Below are 27,448 nucleotides of genomic sequence, written 5' to 3'. Positions count from 1 at the left end.
TAACAGAGTAATTGATATAGTATTAAAAATTTTAGTAAGCATATAAAATAATAAAGTAGGAGAATTGTGAAAGTACTGAGAATTAAAAGGAACGTAGAAAATAATTATTTAGAAAATTTAAGAGAAATTGAAAGAGTATTGAGAATTAAAGAGAGTGTAGAGAATAATTGTGTAGAGAATTACGTTTAAAATAATAATAATAATAATAATAATAATAATAACAATAACAATAATAAAATCTTAATGATGTATTTACAAAAAAAAATTCTGTCTAAATCAGATTTAATAGAAAGTTTTAGCATCTAACTAATTCCTCGAATTGTTGATTAAGATTTTGATAATTGCAAGATTTAGATGAGTAGGTGAATTTTTGTCATATTGAGATTATGTTCTTGGCAGCCATCAAAAGATTCCAATTTCTTTTGCCTACGAAAGTAGCACAATCTAAAGGCTGTCCTGGTATTGAAACCAACTGATTGAAATGGACTTACAAAGATGATAATTAAGAACCAGTCGATCAATGACTGGTTCTCTCATTTTCATTTGAAATATACCCTTGATATGTTTCATCTAATCAGGCAATAATTATGTGACACCCCTTACCCGTCTACAGTATAGCCGAGTAAGATATATCACACAGTGTACCGGAACACTCAATTTTATTTCAATAATTTTTTATCCTTCCTAATTTATTTTTTTTTCAAAGTTATGAAGTACAATTTGTGAAATATAATTCATTTAAGTCATTTATTGAAATTATAATTTATTTGAGGTTCTGCAAATTTTATAGAAAATCCGGCAAAGTGCTGGCTAAAAGTGGATAAAACAGTTCTTCGGAACCTGTGAAAAGCACTTCCAAAATTTTCTATCTATCCCAAACTTCATTTCATCAACAATGTCTCAATATTTTTCAACAATATTTCCATTTCTCATTCATTCATTTCACATAATACTCATATACAAGTCATAAATAAATACTCAATGTTCCATTCATAAACACAATTTTCACTATTTACATTAATATCAAAATACATTACATAACTCTTAATTATACATGAAAAAATAAAAGTTAATTACAAAATACCAAAATAAAACCTAGTGTCCTACCAATGCACTGATGACGGTGAGGTGACACGGACACTATGCAGAGCTGTAGAGGATCTCACCCAGTCTGTGGTCTACTGGGCTCTCGGTCGGTCTCTCCAGAACTTACGCATGGCAAAAAGCAACGCGCTAAGCAATAATGCTTAGTGGTGCCAATAATAAAATAAAAAGAAATAATAGAAAAAAAATATGCAGTGCATGTTCTGATGTCTTATGCAGACAATTTTTCGATCATTATTGGTAATCTTATTTATTTTGTATTTGTTATATTCATAATTTCATTAAATTTATCCACTTTCATTTTTAGTTGTCCAAGTAACCTATACTGGATGATTGGACTGGATAAATGGGTAAACTGGTACTGGGTATCAAGTACCTCTGGCCGTCACACCATTGGTCACATATGTATCTCCCGGTGTGCAACAGAACAACTAATAAGCTGTAATAACATTAGGCACAAGGCCAAGTATCAACATAATGTCAGAATGGCTAAAAGCCATGAAATCACAGAATGGCATAATACCATGTCCAGTACTGCTAACTGAACCCTATTGGCATGTCAACCTATCCAAACCAATCTTGCTAGGTGTACTAGAGCATGTTATATTTTTAAATTATACAATTCTTGAAATTTAAGTTTATGTGTTACTATTCATTTCATTAGTCAACTAAAATGTTGACTTTTGCATAGACAATAGGTACATTGGTTCTAATACTCCCAACATCCCATATTTTGCATTCTAAAATTGTTGGTATTGGTTGCCAATACCATTTTTAAGCTTAGTGCTAGTTGTTCAAAATTTTCAGATTTCAAGCCTCGTGTTTACTGTTCCATTGGTCATTTTTACAGTAAGAATTTGGTAAAATTGTCTTCATGAAAGTTATTCCTTATTTTGTCTAGTTACATTTCCTTTTTTGAATCACTCCATTTGGAGTTTTGTAGCTCAAGTTATGGCCTAAACACCATAACTGGCCGGATTGGACAGAATTCAAAATTCTGGCAAAACTGGTTCTGCCAGATTTGGTAACCTAAGTTTGGTTGGTAAATTGACTAGGTTATGGTCAGAATTTGGATTTGTGTTCTTCATGAAAGTTTTAGATCTATGTCTCAGCTTTCTGCTGGTAAAATTTCAGGTCAATTGGACCTTTCTACACTGAGTTATGACCAAATGAATAAATACTGTTCATTTGGTCATTCTGCCCAGGCAGACTGCAGGTCACTCGGATTAGGGCAATTTTTAAGCTAACTTGGTTTGGTTTTCTGGGCAGGGTTTCTTCACCAAAGTTGTGCCATTATGTGTCTAGTTTCATGTCCAATTGGTCTTGCACCAATTGAACCTCTACAACTCTAGTTATTGCTGCCTAAAGCTACTAGACTCATGCCCAGTCCTGTAGGTCACCAAGGGTAGCCATACTAACCTCAATTCCATTATCCTAAATCACTTCAATTCCTCCTCACATATAGTCAAATGGTCCCTAATTGACCATTACAATTTTCATATACCATTATATGAGCAAAACTAATTTTGTTCAAGTCTCCAAGTTTTCTAGTTCCATACATACATTTCACTTGCACTTAAATGTTTAAACACTCATCTCATGTCAAGGCAGCTCATATACCATTTTGTTTCAAGGAAATTGACGAAACCCTTAACATCCCTAAGCTGCAAAAATTGTATAGATAAATACACATAAATTATATTATATTTTTATGACAATTTCCACTTGACTCATGGCCTTAAACATGAATTAAGCAAGAAAAGGAGGAGATTGGACACTAACCTTTTGAGCAGAATTTTCCCACTCAAAATTCCTTCACTTTCTTTGGCTTTCTTGGCAGCCAAACACTTGCTCAAGATGTAGAGATAAATTTTATTGAAGTGGACTTAGGGTTTCAAGTGAGATTTGGGTGGGTTATACAGCTTGGATAAGCTTTAATGGTGGTAAGGGTTAGGAGAGCTACGGATGGATGAAGAAATTAAAAGGAAAACTAATTTTTTTTTCTTTCATTTTTGCCCATTTAACTCATTTTAAGTGAGTTATAGCCATGTGTCACCATGTGATTGAGTAGAGGCACACTAATGACATCATGTAATGTCATAATTTCTTATTTAATTCATTTTTTTTCTTTTCTACTTAATTTCAATTTAATTTGTAGCAATATTTATTCATATTTTATGTCATAATAATTATTTACTTAATTGGACAAGTCGGCCAAAAATCATCTCTGAAGACGAAATGACCAAAATGCCCTCCGTTTGGCTTATTGAGCCAAAATTGTCTGTACTGATTGAAAAATTTTTCTAAGCATTTCCTTGGCATTCTAATGCCATAGAAACCTCAATGACCCTTCTCTAGAGTCTCAAAAATTATTTTATGATTTTTCCCCCGGGTCTAGAGCTCCTAGTTGCGAGAATCGTAACTTCCCACTAGGTTACCCATTGCTAGGGCATCGGCTCATTTAACTTGGTTGTATTTTATTTCTAAATTTTTTTCTAAATTTTTCTTATTAATATTTGAGTTAATTATGGTTCCTTAATTTAGTTTAAATATTTTTCCGGACGTTTTAACTGTCCGGACCGACACTGGTTACCGGAACAATAGAATGTACGTACGGAGTTGCTTCAAGGAGGATGTTACAAATTATATGCAATATAAGAAGAAATAAAGTGTGCAAGCTATGAAAAATAAAGCAAATAAAGTAAAATAACAAATTTACATAGTTTATCTCTTAACATAGACTATATCAACAAGTATGTCATCCTTCACTATTAATAATAAATAATTAATTACAAGTTTAAAATTGTTTATCCATCAACTTAATTACATCAAAGAGAATTTTTATATCAAACTGCTCGTAGCAAATATTTTAGTAATCATTTTTTGCTCTTTTCAATATATAATTCAATATATTTACTATTTTACCTACATCACACATTCCAAATAATGTCTTTAACTATGTGGGCAATAGCCCGTTCATCAATGAACATGAATTTTATACCCTTTTTACACTTTAAGCCAAAGTATCTTTCCCTCCCACCAAAGGCAAGAGACACTTTCCTTAATAGACAAAAACCTATCCCTCCCTAAACAAAATCTACTCTTTTCACTCTGCAATGGGTGATAACCCCACTCCATGTGATGTAGGCCAAATAACATTTCTACAAATACTCCTATTTATATTTATAGTAATAATCTCCTTAATCCTAATCTAACTAAATAGGAATACAACTTAATTTAGGAATAATACTAAAAAAAGAGTTATACTTCATATAGGTAATAATATTTCATCCTATTGAGAAATATTTCTCCTACTTAAATTAGGATAAGATTTCTCTAAATTCTACATGGATTGTGTATGACACAAAATCTATATGAACCAACCTATTTTTATCTATACCTAATTCATATATATTAATACTTAGGAATAGAAATTTTACATGCAAAATTGATAAGATTCCCAAATGAAATATATTTTTACATCTGTAAATTGGATACAGATAAGAATTTTTCCACAATAGATACAAGATGAAAGATTTTATATTTGTTTCAATTCTTCTCCCTCTCTTTTTAACAATAAAAAAAGAAATAAAATATGAAATTTAACATTTTCTTTTATGCTTATACATCCATGTGACGTGAGGGAGGCAGACAACATAGAGCGAAGAAAAGAGTGTACAAAAAATATTAAAAAGAACTTGGAGGGAACCTTTTGGCTTGAGGGCTTTTTAACAAAAGCCATTCACATAAACACGTATCCATGGGAATTAAACTTTATTTTCATTTGGGTGAAGATCATCATTTGAAGTTTCCAAGCTTTTCTCATTATGATCCTTCTCCTCCTCCTCCTTCTTCTTCTTATTATTATTATTATCCTCCTCTTTTTGTTCATTTTCTTTGGCACCTTCAATGGATTCAGGTTGAATATCCACGGGATGAACTTCAGAATTCCCTAAAGTGCTTAGTATCACAATGGTCTTTAAATTTTCTGGTAGCTGTTCCTCCATAATCACTTCCTTTGCTTTCCTGTAGGCTGCATATAACAGCATCTGAAGTAGCCCCAAGATGAACCCCAAGACATTTGGGAGCTAAAGAAACAACAGGAAAAGAATGAACAATTAATTAAATGATTGAACTGAAATTAATTCATGAAAATTATTACACAATCTAATGTTAGGTACTTGGGAGAATCACAACTAAAAGGATAGCTATCAAGGTGGAAAAGTGTAAATCCATTTAAACCACATATTAAAAAAATATCTTGTCCAACTTGTATCTTTATATTGATCAATCAAGCATAAGATGACGAGTTAAAGTTAGGATTTCAAAAAAGTAAAATATGAAAAATTTTAGTGTAGGCTCAATTTATTGTGGATTTAGAATTTTTGTTTAGATTCGATCAATCATCATAGAAAAAAAAAACTTACAGCCACACACATGTCCTTGGTGAAAAGGCCATAGACAAACCACATAATCGCACTTATTGTAAGGAAAAATGACAAATTGAATGGCATGAACTCGACACTTCTTGTTCGAATAACTTGTGCCTGAAAAGAAAATTGAGGAAGAAAAAAAAATTAACAAGAAGATCAAGATTCAAGATTCAGGATTCAAGAATGGCTAAATAAATAAATAAAGTTTCTTAATTAATGCTCACCACAATGCTTAAGGGTGCTGCAAACACACTAACAGAAACAGCAACACAAATCCAACCAAGAACTTGGACACGAACTGAATTCTTCACTGCAAAATGTGTAAGGATGACGATGATAGAGAACAAACCCAGGTTCATGGAAAGCAGAAGTCTGAAGGTTGAGATCTGCATCCCACAATTTCAAAACTTAATTAGTGAATCAACCTTTAATTAAGCGTTAATAAGCAATTAATTAGTTATTATTCATAATATATATACCTTGTTCTCTTTTGAAGCGTATGCGATATACAACGTAATGTATATAGTCTCTATGACACATCCAAATGCGTTGATGGTGATAAGAAGGAGAGCATCTTTCTTGAGCATTGCATAGTGGAGCCAAAGCATGGAACTGAATAATGCCACAAGGTAAGGCAGAGATTGGAAACCTTCAGTGGATTTTTTCCTGCATATTCTGAAAAATGTAGGCCTGCAATAGAAAATTAATTAATTTCCTAATTTTCATCATTAATTGCCATAATAATAATAATAATCAAGAATGATAGAAAATACAGAATACTCACACTGGAGCCAGATACACCATGACTGAGATAATGTTGCCTATCATAAGTGATAAAAAAAAAAAAAGAAATCGATTAGTTGGCTAGAAATAGTTATCTATAAATTTAACAAGATGAAGCAGCATGCGATCATAAAGATTGAAATTAAACACAAATTATATATTTATATAGGAAAATTCTTAGCTCAACAGATTTTAACATGAAAGAAAAAAGAAATATTAATTATTAGTATTTTCTTATAAGGAAAGTGGGTTATAATTAGGACAAAATAATTGGTTGCTTTTTAGTGATTGCTTAAGTGTTAACTGCATGCTATGATTGCAACTTTTGCAAGTCAAATTAAGCTTTGAAGATAAGATGCAAGTCATGACCATCGCAAAGAGTAGACTCTTGATCATTATCTATGGAATTGGAAGGTGTATATATATATATGTATATACATAGAGGACAATCTGAGATGAGCTAGAGAGCAATGGAAAACATATATATAAGCAAGTAAGAGAGATGGAAAAAGTCAAATGAGTCTCTTTATAAGAAAAGAAAGAGCCAAGGAAGTGAAAATGTTTATACACCTAAGATGCCAAAAGCAAATGCTAAGGGATGGGGAGCGCTCATCACTGCCATCTTCCAAGTAAATAAATAAACAAAAAACTTGATCTCTCTCCCGCCTCTCTCTCTTCTTCTATGGAAAAAACAGAAGAAGCAGGGCTCAATTGAAACCCTAGCTCTCTGTGATCTAATAAGGAACTAAACCCTCAATCTCATGCAGATAGTAGTGAAGGTGCTGTGACGATGGAGTTGGTCGAGGCATCCTTTATATACTTGTATATAGAGATAAAAAAAGAGAAAAATACAAAAACATATACCTTATTTTTGTATGCCTTATTTTGGTATGCATTATAGAGGAGAAGAGAGTGTGCGTATTGAACTCTGTATTCTTGTTGCATGACAAGTGGAGTCTTAGTAGGTAGCGTAGCACAAAATCATTCTTAACACAACCACACTCACCCTGGTGTCCCCACCCGCGTGCCAATAATTCCAACTTTATTGCTTCCAAAATCTCCTTTAACTCTTGATTGCTTAATTGGATTAATATATTCAATAATTATTTCAGTGAAAAAGTTAATTCAATGTAATATAAAAAGTTCTTTCTTTTTTAACTACAAAAAGTTTAGTAGCAGGAGAGTTATACCATCCCACGGCTAGGAGATATTACAGAGCATTGGAGATTTACGCCTATAAGAAACTCCAATAGCGATCAGTAAAATTCAAACTCGAAATAAGATATATTAAGAGCTGAACCCATCCTTTCATGGGCTAATATAGAAAGTTTTTAATGTTTAATTCTTTATCATTTGCGAATAACAATTATAACCCAGATGTTTATCATGATGGTAAAACAGAAAAAAAAATTTGGTGATGGGAAGCAATTGCGACGGAAGAGCGTGTAAGGAGAAGATTATTAATGGAAAGGAGTAGGGTTTTTTACGTTACTAACATATCGAAAGGCTGTATCCCTGCGTGAAGCTTAATTCACGCGAAAATTTGTCCAAATTCTATGAGCTCCTTTTAGCCGTTTCTCTCTTGGCTTCTCTTCAGAAAAACTCAAAAACAAAGCTCTCGTAAGCCCTAGTAGTTCTCCCTTTGTTTCTGCTTTTAGTTTGTTTCTTGTTTGATAGTGTGGTCATTTGCTACATTACAGATGCCGTGTGATAGAGGAGATGTTGCCTTTTTTTTTTTTCCCTTCAAAGACCTTTGTGTTTTTGCAGTTATACCAAAGCAAAGCAACGACAAAATACATGACATCTTAACAATAACGATGGCTTTTATTTTCTTTTCATAGTCTTTCTGTCTTGTTTGATATAACTATGGTTGGGATTTATTTGGAAATTGCTAGGTGGAATCCATAACAGCTTGACATCTTTCTCCTTGATGATGAGGTTTTCTACTTATAGCTATGAGAATGAGGTTTAGAGAGCTGGTTTAGTTGTATATGCTAAGCTTTAATATATGATAATGTATACGTATGTCTACCTCTCCTAAATGTTTAGGGTGGTTTCACATCTTCATGCCGATTAATGTACGATAGATAGATTTTAATTATTAATGATAATAAGATTTACTATGATTAATCAATTATTATATATATTCCGAAATTTCTCCTTTCTTAGGACAAATGATTTGCCTTGCTTCTTAATCATTTTTATAGAAAAAAAAAATCTAAAATAAAACTAAAGAAATATCAGATAAAATAATTTTAATTTAATGATATTAAAATTACTCTTAAATTATAAAATTTTAAATTTAAGTTTAATTGAAGTCAAGTAATTAAAAAAAAAATCATTAAAATATAAATATTAATAATATCCACAATTAGTGAAATTAATATGTGTGTGTTACTTGTATGATATGAATTTACACATTATATGTGCATTAATTGCACAAATTATTTAAATTTATATATTATATTTTGTTATACATATATATATGGACGATCCAAATTTGCACAATTGTTATATGTTGATGAAACAAAAGAGGCCCCAATTGAATTAAGAACGTTAGTCTTCACATCTAAAATAAATAAATAAATAAAGTCCCAGATATAGTCTGATTTTGAAATGAATGAATGTAGCAATATGAATATTCACTATCACTGTCCACATATAACAAATGTGTACTTGCAATTTGAATGATTAAAGGGCAAAGGCCAACATTGAAAATCACATTCAATAATAAATAAGGAGGAATTGCTTTCGCTGGGCACATTAAAAATTGAAAGTTACATGCATGGTTATGAAAAAAATTAATAATCTGAGCCTGACATTTGTCACAAAATCATAACCAAATTCATGCAAATGTGGCACCCCATATAATTGAGAGTTTTGATATTTCTAGAGACATCTCCTATAATTGAATAAAATAAATTATATATAATCAAAAGCAAAACATGAAAGTGGCCTATTAGGCAGAAAGGTCAAATCTTTTTGCTTATTTATAATTTAAATATTTTAATTTGAGCTATATTCTTAAAAAAAAAAGACTGAATTTAATTCATTTTTAAAAGCTAATTTAAGAGAAAATAGTGTCCAATTAGCTAATTTTAAATTAACAAAAGCATTTGACATTTTTAATTCAATTAGCAAATTTCAATCAAATTGAGAATAATTAATTTTAGTTGTGTTTGGATTTCTTGCTAGCTTTTTCAGATTTCATGTCCTTTTGCTCCCCATTGTTACCAAACATTACAAAATTATTGGGGTGGTGGGGTAAACAAGACAATGTTGAGAGTTTTGTGGAGTGTGATAAGCTCAAAAGATTGATAAATATTAATTTTAGTGGCCATTAGTTAACAGCCAGCAATTTTAAGCAAGGAAAACATGAGGAAATTTATATATATTAAATCATAATTAATAAAGATTGAAGACCTCTATCCTTACCCATTAAACTAATGCTGCTGGGTATCTTTCGTGATTTGAGTTGCAATTAACACAATCTAAAAAGCTGGAAACCTTCATATGATTGCGTGCAAGGTGGAGGCCTTTGCTCCACCAGCTGCCTTGATTTGTTGCAAAATTTCATTTCTTCCATGCCACATCTTTTCTTTGTTTGGTTTACGCTTTCTTTTTTTTTTTTAATGAAAATTAAATGTATTGAATAATAATTTATAGACTATATAATAGAAGATAATTATATCTCTTTTTTTATTATAAAAAATAAATTATTTTAAAATAAATAAATAAGAATATACGAACTCAAAATTTCTTTTTATTTCTCATACCTTGAAGATAAAGCTAGACCTACCAAAGAATTGAGTGACTTGATTTACGCTTTTTATCATTGAAGTAGGAGTACTAAATCATTTATGAAACAATTAATTAAAGAAATGACTTCTGTGGAAGCATTTCCACTAATCTATTTAGAAACTTTCATACGCAACTTTACTAACTTTTTTTTCTCAGAACAACAACCCTAACTTTAATTTCTTATCTCTACTACCATGATTATATCATTAATTTGGAAAGTACACTAACTTTCTTGTCTTAACAATATGATGATTAGTTCCCAAAAAACGAAATTATGATGATAAAATTATTTATGAATAATTTTAAATTCTAATATAAAAGTATTATTATAAAAGTTATTTTTAATAATAATATATTTGCAGTTACGTATTATTCAAATTTAAAATTGAGTTGATTTAATTTAAAAAGAAAATTACATTGAAATATTAATTAAAATTGAATCATTTTTCTCTTCACTTGAATCATTTTAAATGGAATTTCTTTTTTTTATTAATTAAATAACTGAAATCAAAATCATTAGTTTTAATCTGAAGATAAATTAACCCAAACCAAAATAGTTTTAACAGCAAATTGCATTATAAGGGCCTTGCCCACTTCAAGTATTTGCTCCTTATAATTTTTATGATATGATTGTTGCAAATCATCCAACTTTTCAAGCTCTATTTAATATTTTTAATGACCATTTTTAATCAGTTAAGGTTCTATGGTGTAGTGGTTAGCACTCTGGACTTTGAATCCAGCGACCTGGGTTCGACTCCCGGTAGGACCTTTTTTCTTCTATTCTTTTAGACTCTAGGTTTTCTTCTAAACTTAGGTTTTATTTATTTTATAGAAAATAATTTTTTAAAAATATTTTACATATTTTTTAATATTTGAGACGCTTAAAAAAATATAAGTTAATGAATTTCCTGATCAAATGAAAACTATCTCATTAGGCTAGTAGGGTATATATTATTGAGTTATTAATTAAATAATTGAATAAATTTAATGAAATTTAAGTATTTTAATAAAAATAATTTATTTATTTTTGGGTAGTAATTTTTAAAAGGTTGAATGACTAAAAAAATTTAATTTTTTAATTTTTTCAGTTTTTAGTTAAATCTTTTAATTTTACTACTTTAATTATTAAGTTTTTATATTAATTTTAATTTTAGCAATTAACTTAATTAGATAGTTTAATTGATAAAAAATAATTTAAATATTTTTTATTAATATTAACCAATTCTTTCTATTTTTTTAATTAAGTTTAGCGATTGTTCAAAAATTGATAAAAATATTATTTTTACTAAATTAAATAAAATATTATTTTAATTAATTAGTAATACAAATGAATTTTTTTTTAATCTTAAATTTAAGAGATAAATTTTATTATAATTCTGCATAGCTATTTATGTGGATGCATACGTATTCCTTACAAATTTTTATATGGATATAGTTTTTTTTTAAAAAAATTTAAAATAAAAGTTATTATAGTCCGTCTAGAATATTAATATAATAAAAAATTTAATATTAATTTTTTTAATTTTATTTTATTTAAAATACATTAATTTTAGTAATCAATAAAATTTTTATTAAAAAATTAATTAAATTTAATCTTTGATTATCATAATAAAAAAAATTTCTCTTACACTTAACGTACGCATAATTTATAATTATTTTATTTATATGAATATAAATATTAATTTAAATTTAAATAATTTTATAAATGAAAATATATATTGATTTAAATACCATTTTTTAAAGGATATTTAAAACTATTATATTTTTAATTAGGTGATATTTTTGTGAAAATTTATATTTATTATATAAGCAAAAATAAAAATTATTAATGGAAAAACAGGAAAACACTACAGAAGCACAGATACAAAGTCTAATCTCAACCAAAGCCCAACAAAGCAAACTAACAAAGAGGGAAAACAGCCCAAAAAGTACACAGCACGCGGCTGACCCAGAAGAACAACCAGCAAATCTGAGAAACACTAAGCCCATTGAAAAGTTTCTCTCTCTGTGCCCTCTCTGCGACGAGTAAATATATAGGGTGCCTGGTACTGTTCAGACAGATGGTAGTTTCTCTCTCTGACTCTGTGCCGCTGTCGAGTGAAAGTTTGCAACTTTACAGAGATCGAAGATTATGATAACGGCGAAACGAAGTTTTATACCATGTGTTTTGCTTCACCTTTCAGGGGCGTCCACTTTCCACTTCTAAGGGATTTGGGAATCGGTACCATTCATTCTCCATCCCTATTTTTTACTTATTCCTTCCATTCTCCTCCTTCTAAGTCAACTTCCCCTCACGCGCATAAGGATGCGAGCTTGATATCCAAATTCAATTCTGCTTCTTTTAGGGACGTTGATGATACCCTAGCTTCCTTTAATCACATCATTCTTATGCATCCCCTGCCTTCTAGGGTTGATTTTAATCGATTTTTGTCTGCTCTTATGAGAATGAAACAATATCACTCTGTTCTTTCCTTGTCCAAAACAATTGAGTTGCTAGGGATCTCACACAGTATTTTTTCTCTTAACATCTTGATTAATTGCTTCTGCCGCTTACACCTTGTGGATTTTGGCTTCTCAATTTTGGGGAAAATCGTCAAATTAGGATTGAAGCCTGACGTTGTCACATTTACTACCTTAATTAGTGGGCTATGTATAGATGGTAAAATAAATAGAGCTGTAGACTTTTTCAATGATACGGTTGCAGGAGGTTATCAACCTAATGTTTATTCTTATAATGCGATAGTAAACGCTGTGTGTAAATGTGGGAAACAAATGTGGCCGTTGGGTTACTGAAGAAAATTGTTGAGAGAGGTTGTGAGTCAGATTTGGTGACATACAGCGTCATCATCGACGCCCTTCGCGAGGATATGTTAGTTGTTAAGGCTTTAGACCTCTTCTCTCAAATGAGGAATAAAGCCATTTCCCCTGATGTTATCACTTACACCTGCTTAATTCAAGGTCTTTGCAATTTAGGCAAGTGGAATCAAACCTTAGCCTTGTTGAAAGAAATGGTGGGGTAGAATATATCACTAGATGTTTATACCTTTAATGTATTGATTGACGCTCTTTTTAAGGAAGGAATGGTTTCAAAGGCTTAAGAAATTGTCAATATGATGGTTCAATGGGACATAAAGCCTGATGTGGTCACTTACAATTCATTGATGTAGGGATATTGTCTGCATAGCCAAATGGATGAGGCTAGAAAAGTATTTGATCTGATGGTATGAAGTGCCACAGTTAATATAGTTAGCTACAACATTTTAATTAATGGATACTGCTAAGGGCAAAAGGATTGATGAAGCAATGAAACTTTTTTGTGAAATGCCTCAAAAAGGTTTAGTTCCCGACTATATTACCTATAATACTCTTATAAAGGGCTTGTGGGAAGTAGGGAGGTCTCTGAATGCACTAGATTTTTTCAAGAACATGTGTTCTCATGGCTTGCAGCCAAATATGATAACTTTCTCAACTTTGCTCAGTGGCTTGTGCAAACAAGGATATATTGATGAGGCACTTGCCATATTCAAAGCAATGGAAAAGAGTCGATTGAAGCCTAATTTTATGATCTATAATATTCTGATCCATGGCAGGTACTATGTTGGAAAGCTTAATGATGCCAAGGAATTACTTTCTATGCTTTTTGAAAAAGGTTTGCTGCCTAACGCTTATACATACAGTATAACAATAAAAGGATTTTGCAATGAAGGATTACTGGATGAAGCACACATGGTTTTTAGAGAAATGGAGGAGGTTGGATGTTTACCAAATGATTGCTGTTATAATGTGATTATTCAAGGGTTTCTCAGGCACAAGGATGTATCAAAAGCATCATAACTTATTGATGAAATGGTTGATAAGGGATTCTCCGCAGATGCCACGACCACTGAATTGGTAATACGTTTATCGTGTAGTGACAATATCATTATGAGAAAACTACGAAATCGTTTTGAAGTTTCTAAAGGTGTAAATGTGAAGTGAGATTTTAATAATCAACAATTGATCAATAGATGCACGAGGTTTTTGTTATGTTTGTGAGTTATTGTTACTTGAACTATTTCATAGTGTACAAAACAAAGCTGCTAGTTAGTTGCCTTTGCACTATACTCAAAACTGTTTAGGATTAGCGCTAAACTCTTGTTTTCAGATTGTACATGCAAGTTAACATTAAAAATCTCTTTAAGTGCAACATTGACCTGAAAGAGTAAAATGTATTTCCATGTCACTCATTCTGATATCTGTGTTTTTCATTGTAATGATTGGGTAATTATACCTACTTTGTTAGTTATTAGATCATTTATTGTCGTGAATGCAAAAATCAGAATGACAAGAGCCACAATTTTCTTATTTCATAGTCCTGTCTCAATTAGAAACATTTTTCCCTTATTACTATAATTTATGAGGCGTACATGTTTAGAAAAATTAGAGAGGTCGGCTGTTTACCAAATGATTATTGTCATAATGTGATTTTTCAAGGGTTTCTGCAGCAAAAGGATTTACCAGGGAGAAGACTTATTAATGAAATGGTAGATATGGGTTGCTCTGCCGAAGCACTAATAGTGGAGCTGTTGTCTAGTAATTATATGTTTTTGAAAAAGGTACTTAGATTTGCTGAAGGTTATTGAGGTGAAAAGATGATGTGAAATTTTGGTAGTTAATGTTGCTCTATCGGATGCAATGAATTGTAAGTAATTTTTGTATTGATACTCCACCTGTAAGTTATTCTTGCTTTGATCAGATTTAATGTTGGGCACATAATGCAACCTGCTAATTGCTTTGGCTTAGCAATTTTGTCTTCCGCTTGATTTTGGCACCTTTTTGTCCCTCCCAATGGGGAATTACAATATGCTTTGAAGGAGTATCGAAGGGTACTGCATAGTTTGCTTCTGGTGTTTTGTTGGCCTTTTTTTTATTATCATTATTTCTTTCTTCTTCCTCTAATCGGAACTAAAATTTAAGACCTTGAACTTAAAATTTCACAGTTCTGGAGACAATTTCAACATCATTGAGTTAAACTCATTGATTTTGAATAACAAGAGTTGATTGCTTATATTTCCATATTTCTTCCATGGTTTAAAGTGAAGTATTTCCAAGAAGAATTGTTTTAATGGTTGTAGGTCAGGATTTCTTATAGTTCAATCTATATATGAAGCAATTTTTTGGTCACTAAGATACTGGGATTTATATGGGATTCTCTTCTTGTGCTTATTCCTTTTTTTTCTCACAAGTACCATTTCCTCAATAAAAGAAGAAAAACAATTCGCAAAGAGAAATATATCATTCTGGTATCCTGAGTAAGTTTGCAGAGTATATCTTGTTAACCATATCATGAACAAGTTTTGTTCTTTAATTTATTCTTCGGAGTACCATTTATTCAAGATGCTACAACTAAAAATATCAGGTGGGTTTCTGGGTCAATGCCATGGCTAATTAGCTTGATCCCCTATCTTTGCTTACAGTTAATCGTCCCTTATGCTAGACACAATCTGCAACTATATTTGAAAAATGGTTTAACTGAGAATGAACCATCAACAATGTAGCCTCTAAAAATAAGAGAAAAAAGCTCTAAAATCCAAATTTTCTGTTCCCTGTTACCTTCTCCTCTTCCCTCCCCTACTCCATGGTTATCTCTTTCCCATGAGCTCTTATGCAATTCTTGCCGCATCTATACATTTGATATGAAACGATTAGTTCGTGAGAACGAGTTAAAGATTGTAATTAAGAATTCTAAGTTTCTTCTACTTCTCTCTCAGATATCAATCCTTTTTCTAAATTTTCCGTATTGTTAAGACTATGATTACTGTTTCTTTGATTGAATTAGGTGGGGTGGATATGTGCTATGTGTTTATTAGGTTGCCGAGAAGAGGAAGAAGAATGCAAGAGCACCATGAAAGTGTAACGGTAGTTGTTTGATTGGATCATGGAAAAAGGATTTTGAATTCCATCAAAATTTGGGATAAATTTCAATAGTCGTCCTTAAACTTTAGAGGTTGTGATAGAGTCGTCCTTGAATTTAAAAATGTAAAATAAAATTTCTTTAATTTTTAAATTTTACAGAATAAACTCCTTTTGATTCTCAATAAATTGTTTATAAGTAACACACTAATGTTGACAATTCAAAATAATGATAACATGCACAATTGTTGCTGTTTTTTAAAGGTAGAGTTTCTCTAATTAATTATTATATATCTAGTATTTTATTATCTCATATAGCTGAGAATTTTTTTTTTATGATTAATCTGCGAAGAAAATTATAGTTAGTTTTGCTATTATCACATAGAAGAGAGAAAATTATTCACGACATTGTATTCTAAATTATATAAATTAAATATTAAAAAAATTTTACTATATAAACTATAAAAAAAAACCCCATAATATAATTAAATAAAGAAAATACAAATATTTATGTGAAATAGTGTTGACCCCGTGTAGCTCAAAATGAGCATTGATTTTGATGATAACAAAACTCAACTAGAATCTATCTGACTCAACTTTAAGTGATGTGTAAATTTTTTTTCTTACTCATGAAGAATCTTTGAGGTTGCATTTAAGGAGGAAGAGCACTCAAAGGCATCTCAAAATGAATCCTAGTTGAGAAAGAAGAAGATTATGAAAACTAAGACTCGAAGTAAAGGTATGAAAGTGACAGAGTTAAGAATTGAGTTTTAGGACTTGTGTAAAAATAATAGATGAAAGTTTAGTCAATTGGAGCTCAAAAAATAAATTTTCTTTTAATTATTTTATAAAATTTTCTCTGATCTTAATATTGGATATTGCTATTGGAATATATTTTTTTAAGGTCTAAATTAGATTTTTAAATATTACAATTTGAAATAGGCATCTGGTAAATTAGTTTGCTAACTTGTTTGCTAAAATATTAGTTTGCTAATGTGTTTACTAAAACATTAGTTTGCTAACTAGTTTACTACTGTCGCCAAAAATTTCATTAGTTTGCTAAATGACCAGAGTTGCTCAACTTCATACAAAAAGACAAAATAATAGCTATTTTGCATAGAACAGAGTGTATAACGTTCCAAAAAGGTTTTAAACAGTTTAAAATGATTTAAGACTATAAATACACAAATTTTACTTCATTTTACATTAGATGAAAGCTTAAAATTGTACTCCAATCTTGATTTTTCATTTATTGCTTTCATTCAAGAGCTTTAAAGTGTTTGAGCTACCATTGGCAAATCAACTTATCTTTTCTTTATAGTTTGATTTGTATTAAGTGAGAGTGAGTGTTAAAACATTAAATTGCATTTAAAAGAGGTTGTACAAGCACCTATTGAAGCTTGAGAGTGTGAGTGCTTGAGATAACACTTGTCTAAGGGTTCAAGCTACCTTGGTAAAAGCTTGGTGTTGAAAAAGTTGTAAAGGGTTTTTGGTCTCTTGCCTTTAAAAAAGCAAGTAGTGGAGAGAAGACTCAAAGAGGGTTCTTTGAGAGAGTGGATGTAGGCTAGTTAAGCCGAACCACTATAAAAATCATTGTGTTTGACTTCTCTAACCTTAATCTCTTTACTTTTGTGTAATTTAATTTCTATGCATGATATTGAATGTTGATTGAATGGATTGAGTTGATATACTTGAAGATATATTGAGTATGTTGAGAAATTAGTTGAATACTTTGTGATGCATGTTATGTCAAAAATTGCTATAAATATTGCTTGAAGCTTGAATTGCAATTTAGGGACACTTTCTTGAAACACATTTCACTTTCACTATATATATAAAAGAGCACCTAATTGAACAAAGTCACAATTTTTCATTAGGCTACAAGCAAGGGCCGAAAATTTTTTAAAGTCCTGTAGACCCTTATTTTGTGATGAGTATGTGCATTGAGGCCGTGGGAAACCCGATGATAAAAAATTATATGATTGTAAGATGTAATTGGAGGCATGAAGCTGAATTATTAATTCCGTGGCATGATCTTAAAAAAATAATAATAATAATAAAGTTTTGGGGAAATTAATTTAATTAAATTTAAATAAAATTTTATTTTGTTTAAATTTAATATGGATAGTTCTTAAATGGATCTAATTAAGTTTAATTGGGCTCCATGAGCCTAAAAAAGCCTAGTTATGAATTTTAAATGGGACCCATTTAATTTTTTTCTGAAAATTAAAATAACAAAATATCTCTCTCCTCCTTGGCCCCACTCTCTTCCTCACTCCCTATTGGTGTCACCCCCTTTCCCTCTCTTTCTATTGGTTGGAACACCTCACCCATATTCCAGTCTCATCCAAATTCATCAATCCTAGTCATTTAAGTTATCTGAACTTTATCACACTAGGACTCCAAACCCTACTACACCTCTTCCTCACTCCCTATTGGTGCCTTTCATTTTTTCCTGTCTTTCTATTGGTTGAAACACCTCACCCATATCCCAGTCTTATTCGAATTCTGCAATCGTAGTTGTTTAAGTCATCTAAATTTTATCACTCTAAGACTCCAAACCCTATCACACCTCTCTCCCAAAACCCTATAAATACCCTACTAGAGAAGGGAAGAAAGAGGAAGAGAAAATTCAGAGCTATAAGAAATTTAGAGATATTCAAGACTCTTTGAGTTCTTCCTTATTTTTTCTTTTTTTCAAGAAGATTTTCATACAAGATTTCTGGAAGGTCGGTTTTTATTGTTTTCTTTTCAAGATCTATGCCACACAATATTTTAATTCTATGCTCTTTGTCTTCAATTTATTTTATATGTTCATATAGATCATGTAATCATGTTTAATTTGAGGGGATACACAACTCTGCACATGTTTAGTTTCTGTCTCTCGTATTTTTATTATTTTTCTTTATTTTCTAAATCTGTAAAAAATTTGTAAAAATTATATTCATATTCTACACGAAATTCCATTAATTTTAGGCTCAAGAATCACTAAAAAGCTTTAATATTTTGTAAGTTATGGCTGTTTGAAGTTAGGGTTCCTGTAAAATCTGATTTGCAGGATATTCGACTTGTGGAGCCCATATCTCCCTTGTTCCTTAATATTTTTGTGTAAATCTACTGTCTAAAATTAACTTTAGAATCTTATGAATCTTTTTCAATTGGATTTGCATTCATATCTGTTGTGATTAATGAGTTATGAATTTTACAAAAAAGTAGTACGATTCTGTCACTTAGAAAAGTTACGATTTATATAGACCATTCGGCTAGGGTTTTATTTGATTTATAAATTTTATGATCTTGTATGATATGTAGGCTGTCTTCTGTAATTTTTTTTATGATTTTTAGGCATGTATAACTATTTTTAAAAAATCGGATTTCTTGCCACTGTTAATCTGCAAGAATTTGGAAATTGTATATTTATGCATGTTCTTGTATTTTCTTGGGTTTTAATTGATATTTGATCTATTTTTCTGTGTTCTTTTAATTCAAGAAGTGTTATGAAGTGTTTGGATCATGTTAGAAGACTTAGACCATTAGGTAGTTGTAACTAATTAGGAATCTTAACCCTTTAGGAGACTAGAGTTGGAATCCAATGTAAATTGTTATTAATATTTTCTTTATTTCTTTTATTTTCTTTAGTTTCTTTATTTTTTTATTACAAACAAAATTGTTAAGTAGCCCTAAGGTAAGTACCAAAGAGGGTATTTGCATGGAGCTTATATGGAGCTAAACGGGAGTAAGCCAGGGATATCATTGTCATACTAGAAGAGAAGACCCTTTTTTAAGGGTAGCTTGCCCCAATGACAACTGCATTTATCAATAGGTAAGTATCTCTAAACTCCTCGAATAACCATTGGCATGAAATTGTAGTAATAATAGAATTTTTATTTGATAAATTAAAATTAACTTTGTTTTTAATTTAACTGACTTTTGCATGTAATTAATTTAAATAAATACTTTGTAAATTAACATTAATCTTGTTTGTAAATTAAACTAACATTGGCATATAAAATAAATTTAATTTAACACCTGGTAATTGTAAAATAAATTTGCATGATAGAAATCTTTATTAGGTTGTGATTGTTTGGACTTTATGTGATATTAGAATAAATTACACATGTACATAATTAACTTAGTTCAATTATCCTTAGGGTAACTTGGTGAAAATTAATTAATTAGGTTAAATAGAAATGTAGGGTTATTTGAAATTAAATTTATTTGTAAATTAAATTCTCAATAATAAATTAATTTTAGTCATCTGGTAAATATCATTTAAATAATTAGCAACCCCATATATAGGAATTACTTGTGTATTAAAATTGTGTGTAAACAACAACCCTTTTGTGAATTACTTGCGTGTGTAGGATTAGAATTGCATTGTTTAGGATAAAGTTTAATAAATGAATAATAAACAAGACTTCTAGAAACATTAGTAGAGGACTGGCACTCGAATCAACGAGGTTAGACCAGGCGTAAGGGATGCCTAACACCTTCCCCTTATGTACCCACTATCCCGAACCTAGACATTGGGCTATGGTAATGACGGTTGTGGAAACTTTGCAAGGAGTAAGTTGCCATCCATGACCCTCGGAAGAAACACTGAATATATCCCGGTTATTACCCGGGTAGCGACTCCTGTCTATCTATGCCTTCGTGGCATAAATCCTTAGTACCGTGGTAGTGTTATGGGAAGACGGTACTTACCAGTGGTTTGATTCTAGTAGGATTGTATGAAGTGCATGTCTAGGAAATGTTGTCTAAGGAGGTGGTACTTAAGTGAGACCATTGTGACTCCACCATCTTTCCTGGGCATTACCTGGTGCATTTTATATAATTCTAATGGATGATATTTCGCCTCACGCCCCCCCTCCTACAAGTCCAATTCACCCCCCTCTTGGACTATTTTGGGACAACAAATTAGTATCAGAGCTTGTCTCTCTTGCTTAAGGTGTCACAACCTTAGAGTGATCCCCAATGGTTGGTTCATCTAGCAACACTGCCGGTATACCCGCACCACTAGCTGAAGGCTATTCAACTACTAGACCACCACTCTTCAATGGCACTAATTACTCATTTTGGAAAGTGAGAATGAGAAATTTCATACAATCTGTAGATATTGATGCATGGAGAATTATTAAAAATGGTCCATATGTTCCTCAAAAGAATGGTCAAGGAAATACTAAAGTTCCTAAAAATGAAGATGAATTCGATGACAATGATTGGAAGAAAATTTCTGTAAATGCTTAAGCTATTAATATTTTGCATTGCTCACTTGACCTTAATGAATACAATCGTGTTTCAGGATGTCAATCTGCTAAGGAAATTTGGGAAAAGCTTGAGGTCACTTATAAAGGAACGGATGTCGTCAAGGAGTGTAACATCCTCATTTTAGCTAGTCCGTACAGTCTACTGTTCCGATGACCAGTGTCGGTCCGGACAGCTAGAACGTTCGGAAAAATATTTAAACTAAAGTAAGGAACCAAAAATTAACTCAAATATTAATAAGAAAAAAATTTAGGAAAAATTATAAAATAATTTTTGGGACTCTAGAGAAGGGTCATTGAGGTTCTTATGGCATTAGAATGCCAAGAAAATACTTAGAAAAAATTTTCAATCTGTACAAACAGTTTTGGCCTGTTAAGCCAAACGGAGGGCATTTTGGTAATTTCATCTTCAGAGATGATTTTTGGCCAACTTGTCCAATTAAATAAATAATTTATATAACATAAAATATAAATAAATATTGTCAAAAATTTAATTGCAATTAAATAGACAAAAAATGGAGAGGAAATGAAAGAAAATGGATTTATGACATCATCATGATGTCATTAAAACTCACCCAACCAATCCAATCTTGACACATGGCATAAACATATATAAAAGAGGTAAAATGGGCTGGAAAAAGAGAGAAAAATCAGTTGCTTCTTCAAACTTTGGGGCAGCCAAAAACGTGGAAAGAGAGAGAGAGGAAGGAAAAACTCCATTAAAGCTCACCCAAGCTCCAAACCTCACCAAATCTCACTCCAAAACCCTAGCATTCTTCACAAAAAAATTAACCTAGCACCTTGAGGAAACTTTGGGCAGCAAAAAGAAAGAAAAATCAAGAAGTTTTCTAAGCTAGGGAAACTCTCCAACAAAGTTTAGTGACCCAACCATGAATTTTTCTTTAAATTCATGTTAAGAACTTTGAATATCTGTAAATTGCAAAGAAAAATTGTTGAATACCATTGGGATGGAAACCCTAGATTTTTGGTAGCCATGGTTAGGGTTTGATTGTGTTGAGTTTAATGAAATTAAAAGACTATAATGGCTGCCCATAATATGTATTTACTAAGTGGATTGAAGAAATGCAATGAAAATGCATGAAGGGTAATGTGTAAGTTAGGGTTTGTGGTGGAAAAATGGGATTTTGACCATGTGATGATGAAAATAGGTTTTAATGGTCAATTAGTGACCATTTAGTTCTGTTTAAATTAAAAATGAAGTGTGTTGAGTGATGGGATTGGGTTTGGTGTGGCTGCCATGAAAGGGACCTGTAGAATGGAGTGACCTGCAGAATTAGACTTGAGTCCAGCAGGTTTGGGCAGCCATAACTTGAATTGTAGAGGTTCAATTGGTGTAAAGCCAATTGAACATGAAACTAGACACATAATGGCACAACTTTGGTAAAGAAAACATGCCCATAAAACCAAACCAAGTGGACCAAAAGCTTGCCCAAATCCGGGTGACCTGCAGTCTGTTTCTGCAGAATTACCAAATGAACAGTGACTATTCATTTGGTCATAACTCAATGTAGAAAGGTCCAATTGACCTGAAATTTTACCAGCAACAAGCTAAGATATAGACCAACAACTTTCATGAAGAAACTTACCCCAAATTATGACAAGAACCTATCCAACAAGGGAGTTGCAGTCACTGTTCACTGCACTGTAGATATGGTCAGTCCAGAAAAATTCCAATCCGGCCAGTTGTGGTTTTTGGACAATAACTTGAGCTACAAAACTCCAAATGGAGTGATTCAAAAAAGGAAATTTAACTAGACAAAATAAGGAACAACTTTTATGTTGATTATTTTGCCAAATTCCCACTGCAAAAATAACCAATGGAACAGTAAATATAAGGTATGAAAACTGAAATTTCTGCTCAATTAACTTTAAGCTTAGAAATGGTATTGGCAACCAATACCAACAAATTTTGAATGCAAAATGTGGTATGTTGGGAGTATTAAAACCAATGTACCTATTGTCTATGCAAAAGTCAACATTTTAGTTGACTAATGAAGTGAATAGTAACACCAAAACTTGAAATTCAAAAATTGTAAAACTTAAAAGTGTAAAATGCCCTAGTATACCTAACAAGATTGGTTTGGATAGCTTGGCATGCCAATAGGGTTCTGTTAGCAGTACTGCATATGGCTTCATGCCATTCTGTGTTTCATGGCTTTCCCATGCCATTCTGTGACATAATAGCCTTTGGCTATGTTATTGAGTTAATATAATTGGGTTTTGACCCTGATAATTATTACAACTAATTAGCTGTTCTGTTGCACACCGGGAGACACAATGTGACCGATTGTGTGATGGTCTGAGGTACTTAGTACCCAGTGCCAGTTTACCCGTTTATCCAGTTCAGTCAACTAGTATGGTTTACTCGGGCAATGATAATAAACCTTACTAAATTTTAATCGAATAATAATGCAAATAATATCAGAAGTTAAGTCTATAAAAAATGTAAACACACACATTCTGCATATTCGTTTTATTTTATGTTATTTTATATTATTTTATATTGTCACCACTAAGCAGAATTGCTTAGCGCGTCGCTTTTGCCACGCGCAGGTACTGGAGACCTAGCTGGTGAGCCCAGCAGACATCAGACCGGGTGAGCCTTCAGATTTATATCCAGAGTCCCGAGTCACCTCACACCTTCAGTGCATATGGTAGAACATAGGATTTTGGGAGCATTTTGTATTTTGGGCATTTTGTATTATTTTGGATTGTAACTATAAACTCCTGTAATTATGTATTAATGTAAATATATGAAATTTCATATTATTGAGATTTTCTGCATTATGTATGTTGATAAATGAAATGTTGAGAATTATTTGTGAATATGCTTCAAGTGATGAAGTGAACAGAAAAGTTTTGAAAATAATATCGTGATTGAGATTGACTTGAATATATATAATGGAGTTTGGATTTGGAAATTATTTTGGAAGTGTTTTTAAATAGGTTCAGAAGAACTGTTTTTCCAATTTACAGCCGGCACTCTGCCGGATTTTCTATAAAATTTGCGAATAAATTCAGATTTATCAAAATTGAGAATAAATGAATTATAAAGGGATAAATTGTAATAGAAACATAAATTGGTGCTCTGGCACACTGAGTGGCATAACTTGCTCGGCTACACTGTAGACGGGTAAGGGGTGTCACAAGGAGTCCAAAGCAAACCTCCTTATCCGAGATTATGAGCTATTCGAAATGAAGCCAGGAGAATCAATTGCGAATATGAGTACAAGTTTTACTGATCTTGTCAATCTTCTCAAAGCTCTTGGTAAAAGATTTGAGGAAGCCGAACTTGTGAAGAAAATTCTTAGATCACTTCCAAAATCTTGGGAAGCAAAGACTACAGTTATCCAAGATACCAAGGATTTTAAAACATTCACCTATGATGAACTCATTGGATCTCTCATTGCACATGAGATGGTATATAAGAAAGATGAAGTTGAAAATGAGCAAAAGAAGAAGAAAAACATTGCTCTCAAGTCAAATAAGGATGAAGATAAGAAGAAAGGAGTTGTACTTAAAGTTGACTCAAGTGACAACTCAAGTGCTTCAAGTGATGATGATGATGAAATGGCTATGCTTGCAAGGAAATTCAAAAGAGCTTTCAAGAAGGGAGGAAGTAAATACAATAAATTCTTAAAAAAGTATACTCCCAAGGATAAACATTTCAAGGATTCAAAAGAAGAAATTGTATGTTATGAGTGTCACAAACCAGGACATATAAAGCCCGAATGTCCATTGCTCAAAAAGAAGAAAGGAAAAGAAAACAGGAGTAAGAAAGCTATGAAAGTAGTATGGAGCAACAGTGAAGAATCTTCAAATGATGAATCAAGTGACAAGGAGACTGCTCATCTTTGTATGATGGCATTTGAAGAGAAAGTCGAAAGTTCACAAAAGGAAGAAGAAAGTGATAATGAGGTAAATTCTCTTGAACCTCCTAATGTAGAGGAACTTGAACTTGCATTTGCTAAAGTATATGATGAGTATAGAAACTATAAGAGAAAATGCACTAAAATGAATTTAGAAATTGAATAATTGAGATCGCAAAATATTACCATGTCCAATGTGTATAAAGAAAATGAATACAAAGGACAAATTGCTTTATTTAAAGAGCTAGATTTGGAGTTGAAAAACTCAAAAGAAGCTTGTGAAAAGTTCATTGAGAAAAAAAAAAGTTCTTGAAACAAAAATAGAATCTTTGACAAATGATTTGGCAAAATTTACAAAAGGAAAAGAAACTCTAGATGTACTTCTTGGAAACCAAAGAATTTCAAATGAAAAATATGGAATTGTTTTCGATGGTTTCATGAATTATGGTAAATACAAGAATCATTTCATTAAAGCATCTACATCGTCCTTGCCTAATGTCACATGTTATTATTGCAATAAAAAATGTCATATGATTAGTTTTTGTGCACTTAGGAAGGGTCTCCTTAAGGTAAAGAAGGTAAGAGTGCCAAAGGGAACCTTACCTAAAGTCACTAACCCGCAAGGACCCAAAGTTGCTTGGGTACCTAAAGCTGAATGATTAAATTTCAGGTTTGTTTCAAAGGGATGAAAGAAAGTGAAAAATGGTATATAGATAGTGGTTGTTCCAAGCACATGATCGGTGAACAGGACAAGTTTTCAAAAATCACAATGGTAGATGGAGGACATATGAAATTTGGAGATAAAGGAAAAGGAAAAATAATTGGAAATGGCACAATTGGAACCAAACCTTGCATTGAAGATGTGTCACTTGTTGAAGGTTTGAAATACAACTTGCTAAGTGTAAGCCAACTTTGTGATAAAGGTTTTGAGGTAAAGTTCACTTCTTCTCTTTGTACAATCAATAACTTAGATAATGACACATTGTTCATTGCCAATAGATCTAATAATGTTTATTTGCTTGACATGAATAACTTTGAAACTAATCATGGTACATGTCTAGTATCTTTTGATAATTATAGTTATTTATGGCATAGAAGATTAGGACATGCAAGGATGCATACATTCTCAAAATTGTCCAAGAAAGAACTTATTAAAGGTCTTCCAAAGATTAACTATGAAAATGAATTTCAATGCAGGGCATGTGTACTAGGAAAGCATAATAGAGCATCTTTTAAATCTAAAAATATTGTTTCTACCACTAAGCTATTAGAATTGCTTCATCTTGATTTGTTTGGACCCGTGTCTCCTACTAGTCTTGGTGGGAAGACATATGCTTTAGTTATTGTTGATGACTATTCAAGATATACATGGACATTCTTCCTTGCTCACAAAGATGAAACTTTTGAGAAATTCACCTCTTTTAGTAAAATGGTTCAAAATGAAAAAGGTTTTTGTATCACATCTATAAGGAGTGATCATGGAACTGAAATTGAAAATTATTTATTTGAGAAATATTGTGATAAACATGAAATCAACCATAATTTTTTAGCTCCTAGAGCACCACAACAAAATGGGGTTGTAGAAAGGAAAAATAGGACTTTGCAAGAAATGACTAGAACCATGCTGAATGAAAATAATTTGCCAAAGTATTTTTAGTGAAGCTATTAATACTTCTTGCTATGTGTTGAATAGAATTTTGATTAGACCAATTTTGAAAAAGACCCCCTATGAGCTTTGGAAAGGAAGAAAACCAAATATTTCATATTTCAGAACATTTAGATGTAAGTGCTGTATCTTAAATAACAAGAAGGATAACTTGAAGAAATTTGATGCTAAACCGATGAAGAAATTTTTCTTGGGTATTCAACAAAGAGTAAAGCATATAGGGTATTTAATAGAAGAATATTAGTTATTGAGGAAACTATTCATGTTTTGTTTGATGAGGCTAACCCTTCTATTAGAAGGAAAGATGTTTTTGATGATAATAATGAGCAGGTGTTTGGAAAAGATAATGTAAAATCAAGTCAAGAAATGGAACAAATTGATGACAAAGATGAAGAAACTCAAGGAGATACCACAATAGATGTCAATAATGCTAACAATGATCAAATCAATGAAGAAATGCCAAATTTGGAAGAATTACAAGTGAATTAACCCCAACATGAAAATTTACCTAAAGAATGGAGATTCCATATAAATCATCCCCAAGAAGACATCATTGATGATCCATCTCAAAGGATGATGACTAGAGCACAACTGAGAAAATATTTTGGTAATGTT

At 31.5% G+C, this 27,448-nt stretch overlaps 2 protein-coding genes and 1 non-coding gene across 3 annotated transcripts; 2 read left to right on the top strand and 1 right to left on the bottom strand.

Annotated features, from left to right (window-relative positions):
- Window positions 1-4,552: 4,552 nt before the first annotated feature.
- LOC110639091 (bidirectional sugar transporter N3) lies at window positions 4,553-7,173 on the bottom strand. The gene is made up of 6 exons (XM_021789909.2): window positions 6,891-7,173; window positions 6,322-6,358; window positions 6,017-6,227; window positions 5,762-5,923; window positions 5,532-5,651; window positions 4,553-5,192 (listed from the first exon to the last, which is right to left on the bottom strand). Exons 1-6 carry the CDS (start codon window positions 6,940-6,942, stop codon window positions 4,872-4,874), a joined length of 903 nt encoding a protein of 300 aa, XP_021645601.2. The 5' UTR covers window positions 6,943-7,173; the 3' UTR covers window positions 4,553-4,871.
- A 3,645-nt stretch (window positions 7,174-10,818) lies between these two features.
- Window positions 10,819-10,890, top strand: TRNAQ-UUG (transfer RNA glutamine (anticodon UUG)). Its single transcript has one exon. It is a non-coding gene; the product is annotated as a tRNA-Gln (tRNA).
- Window positions 10,891-13,388: 2,498 nt separating this feature from the next.
- Window positions 13,389-13,955, top strand: LOC110639130 (pentatricopeptide repeat-containing protein At1g62930, chloroplastic-like). The gene has a single exon (XM_021789957.2). It carries the CDS (start codon window positions 13,389-13,391, stop codon window positions 13,953-13,955), a length of 567 nt encoding a protein of 188 aa, XP_021645649.2.
- The last annotated feature ends 13,493 nt before the right edge of the window (window positions 13,956-27,448 follow it).

This window comes from Hevea brasiliensis, chromosome 10 (assembly GCF_030052815.1).
Source record: "Hevea brasiliensis isolate MT/VB/25A 57/8 chromosome 10, ASM3005281v1, whole genome shotgun sequence".
Classification (NCBI taxonomy): Eukaryota; Viridiplantae; Streptophyta; class Magnoliopsida; order Malpighiales; family Euphorbiaceae; genus Hevea; species Hevea brasiliensis.
This window is presented reverse-complemented; position numbering and strand designations above follow the sequence as displayed.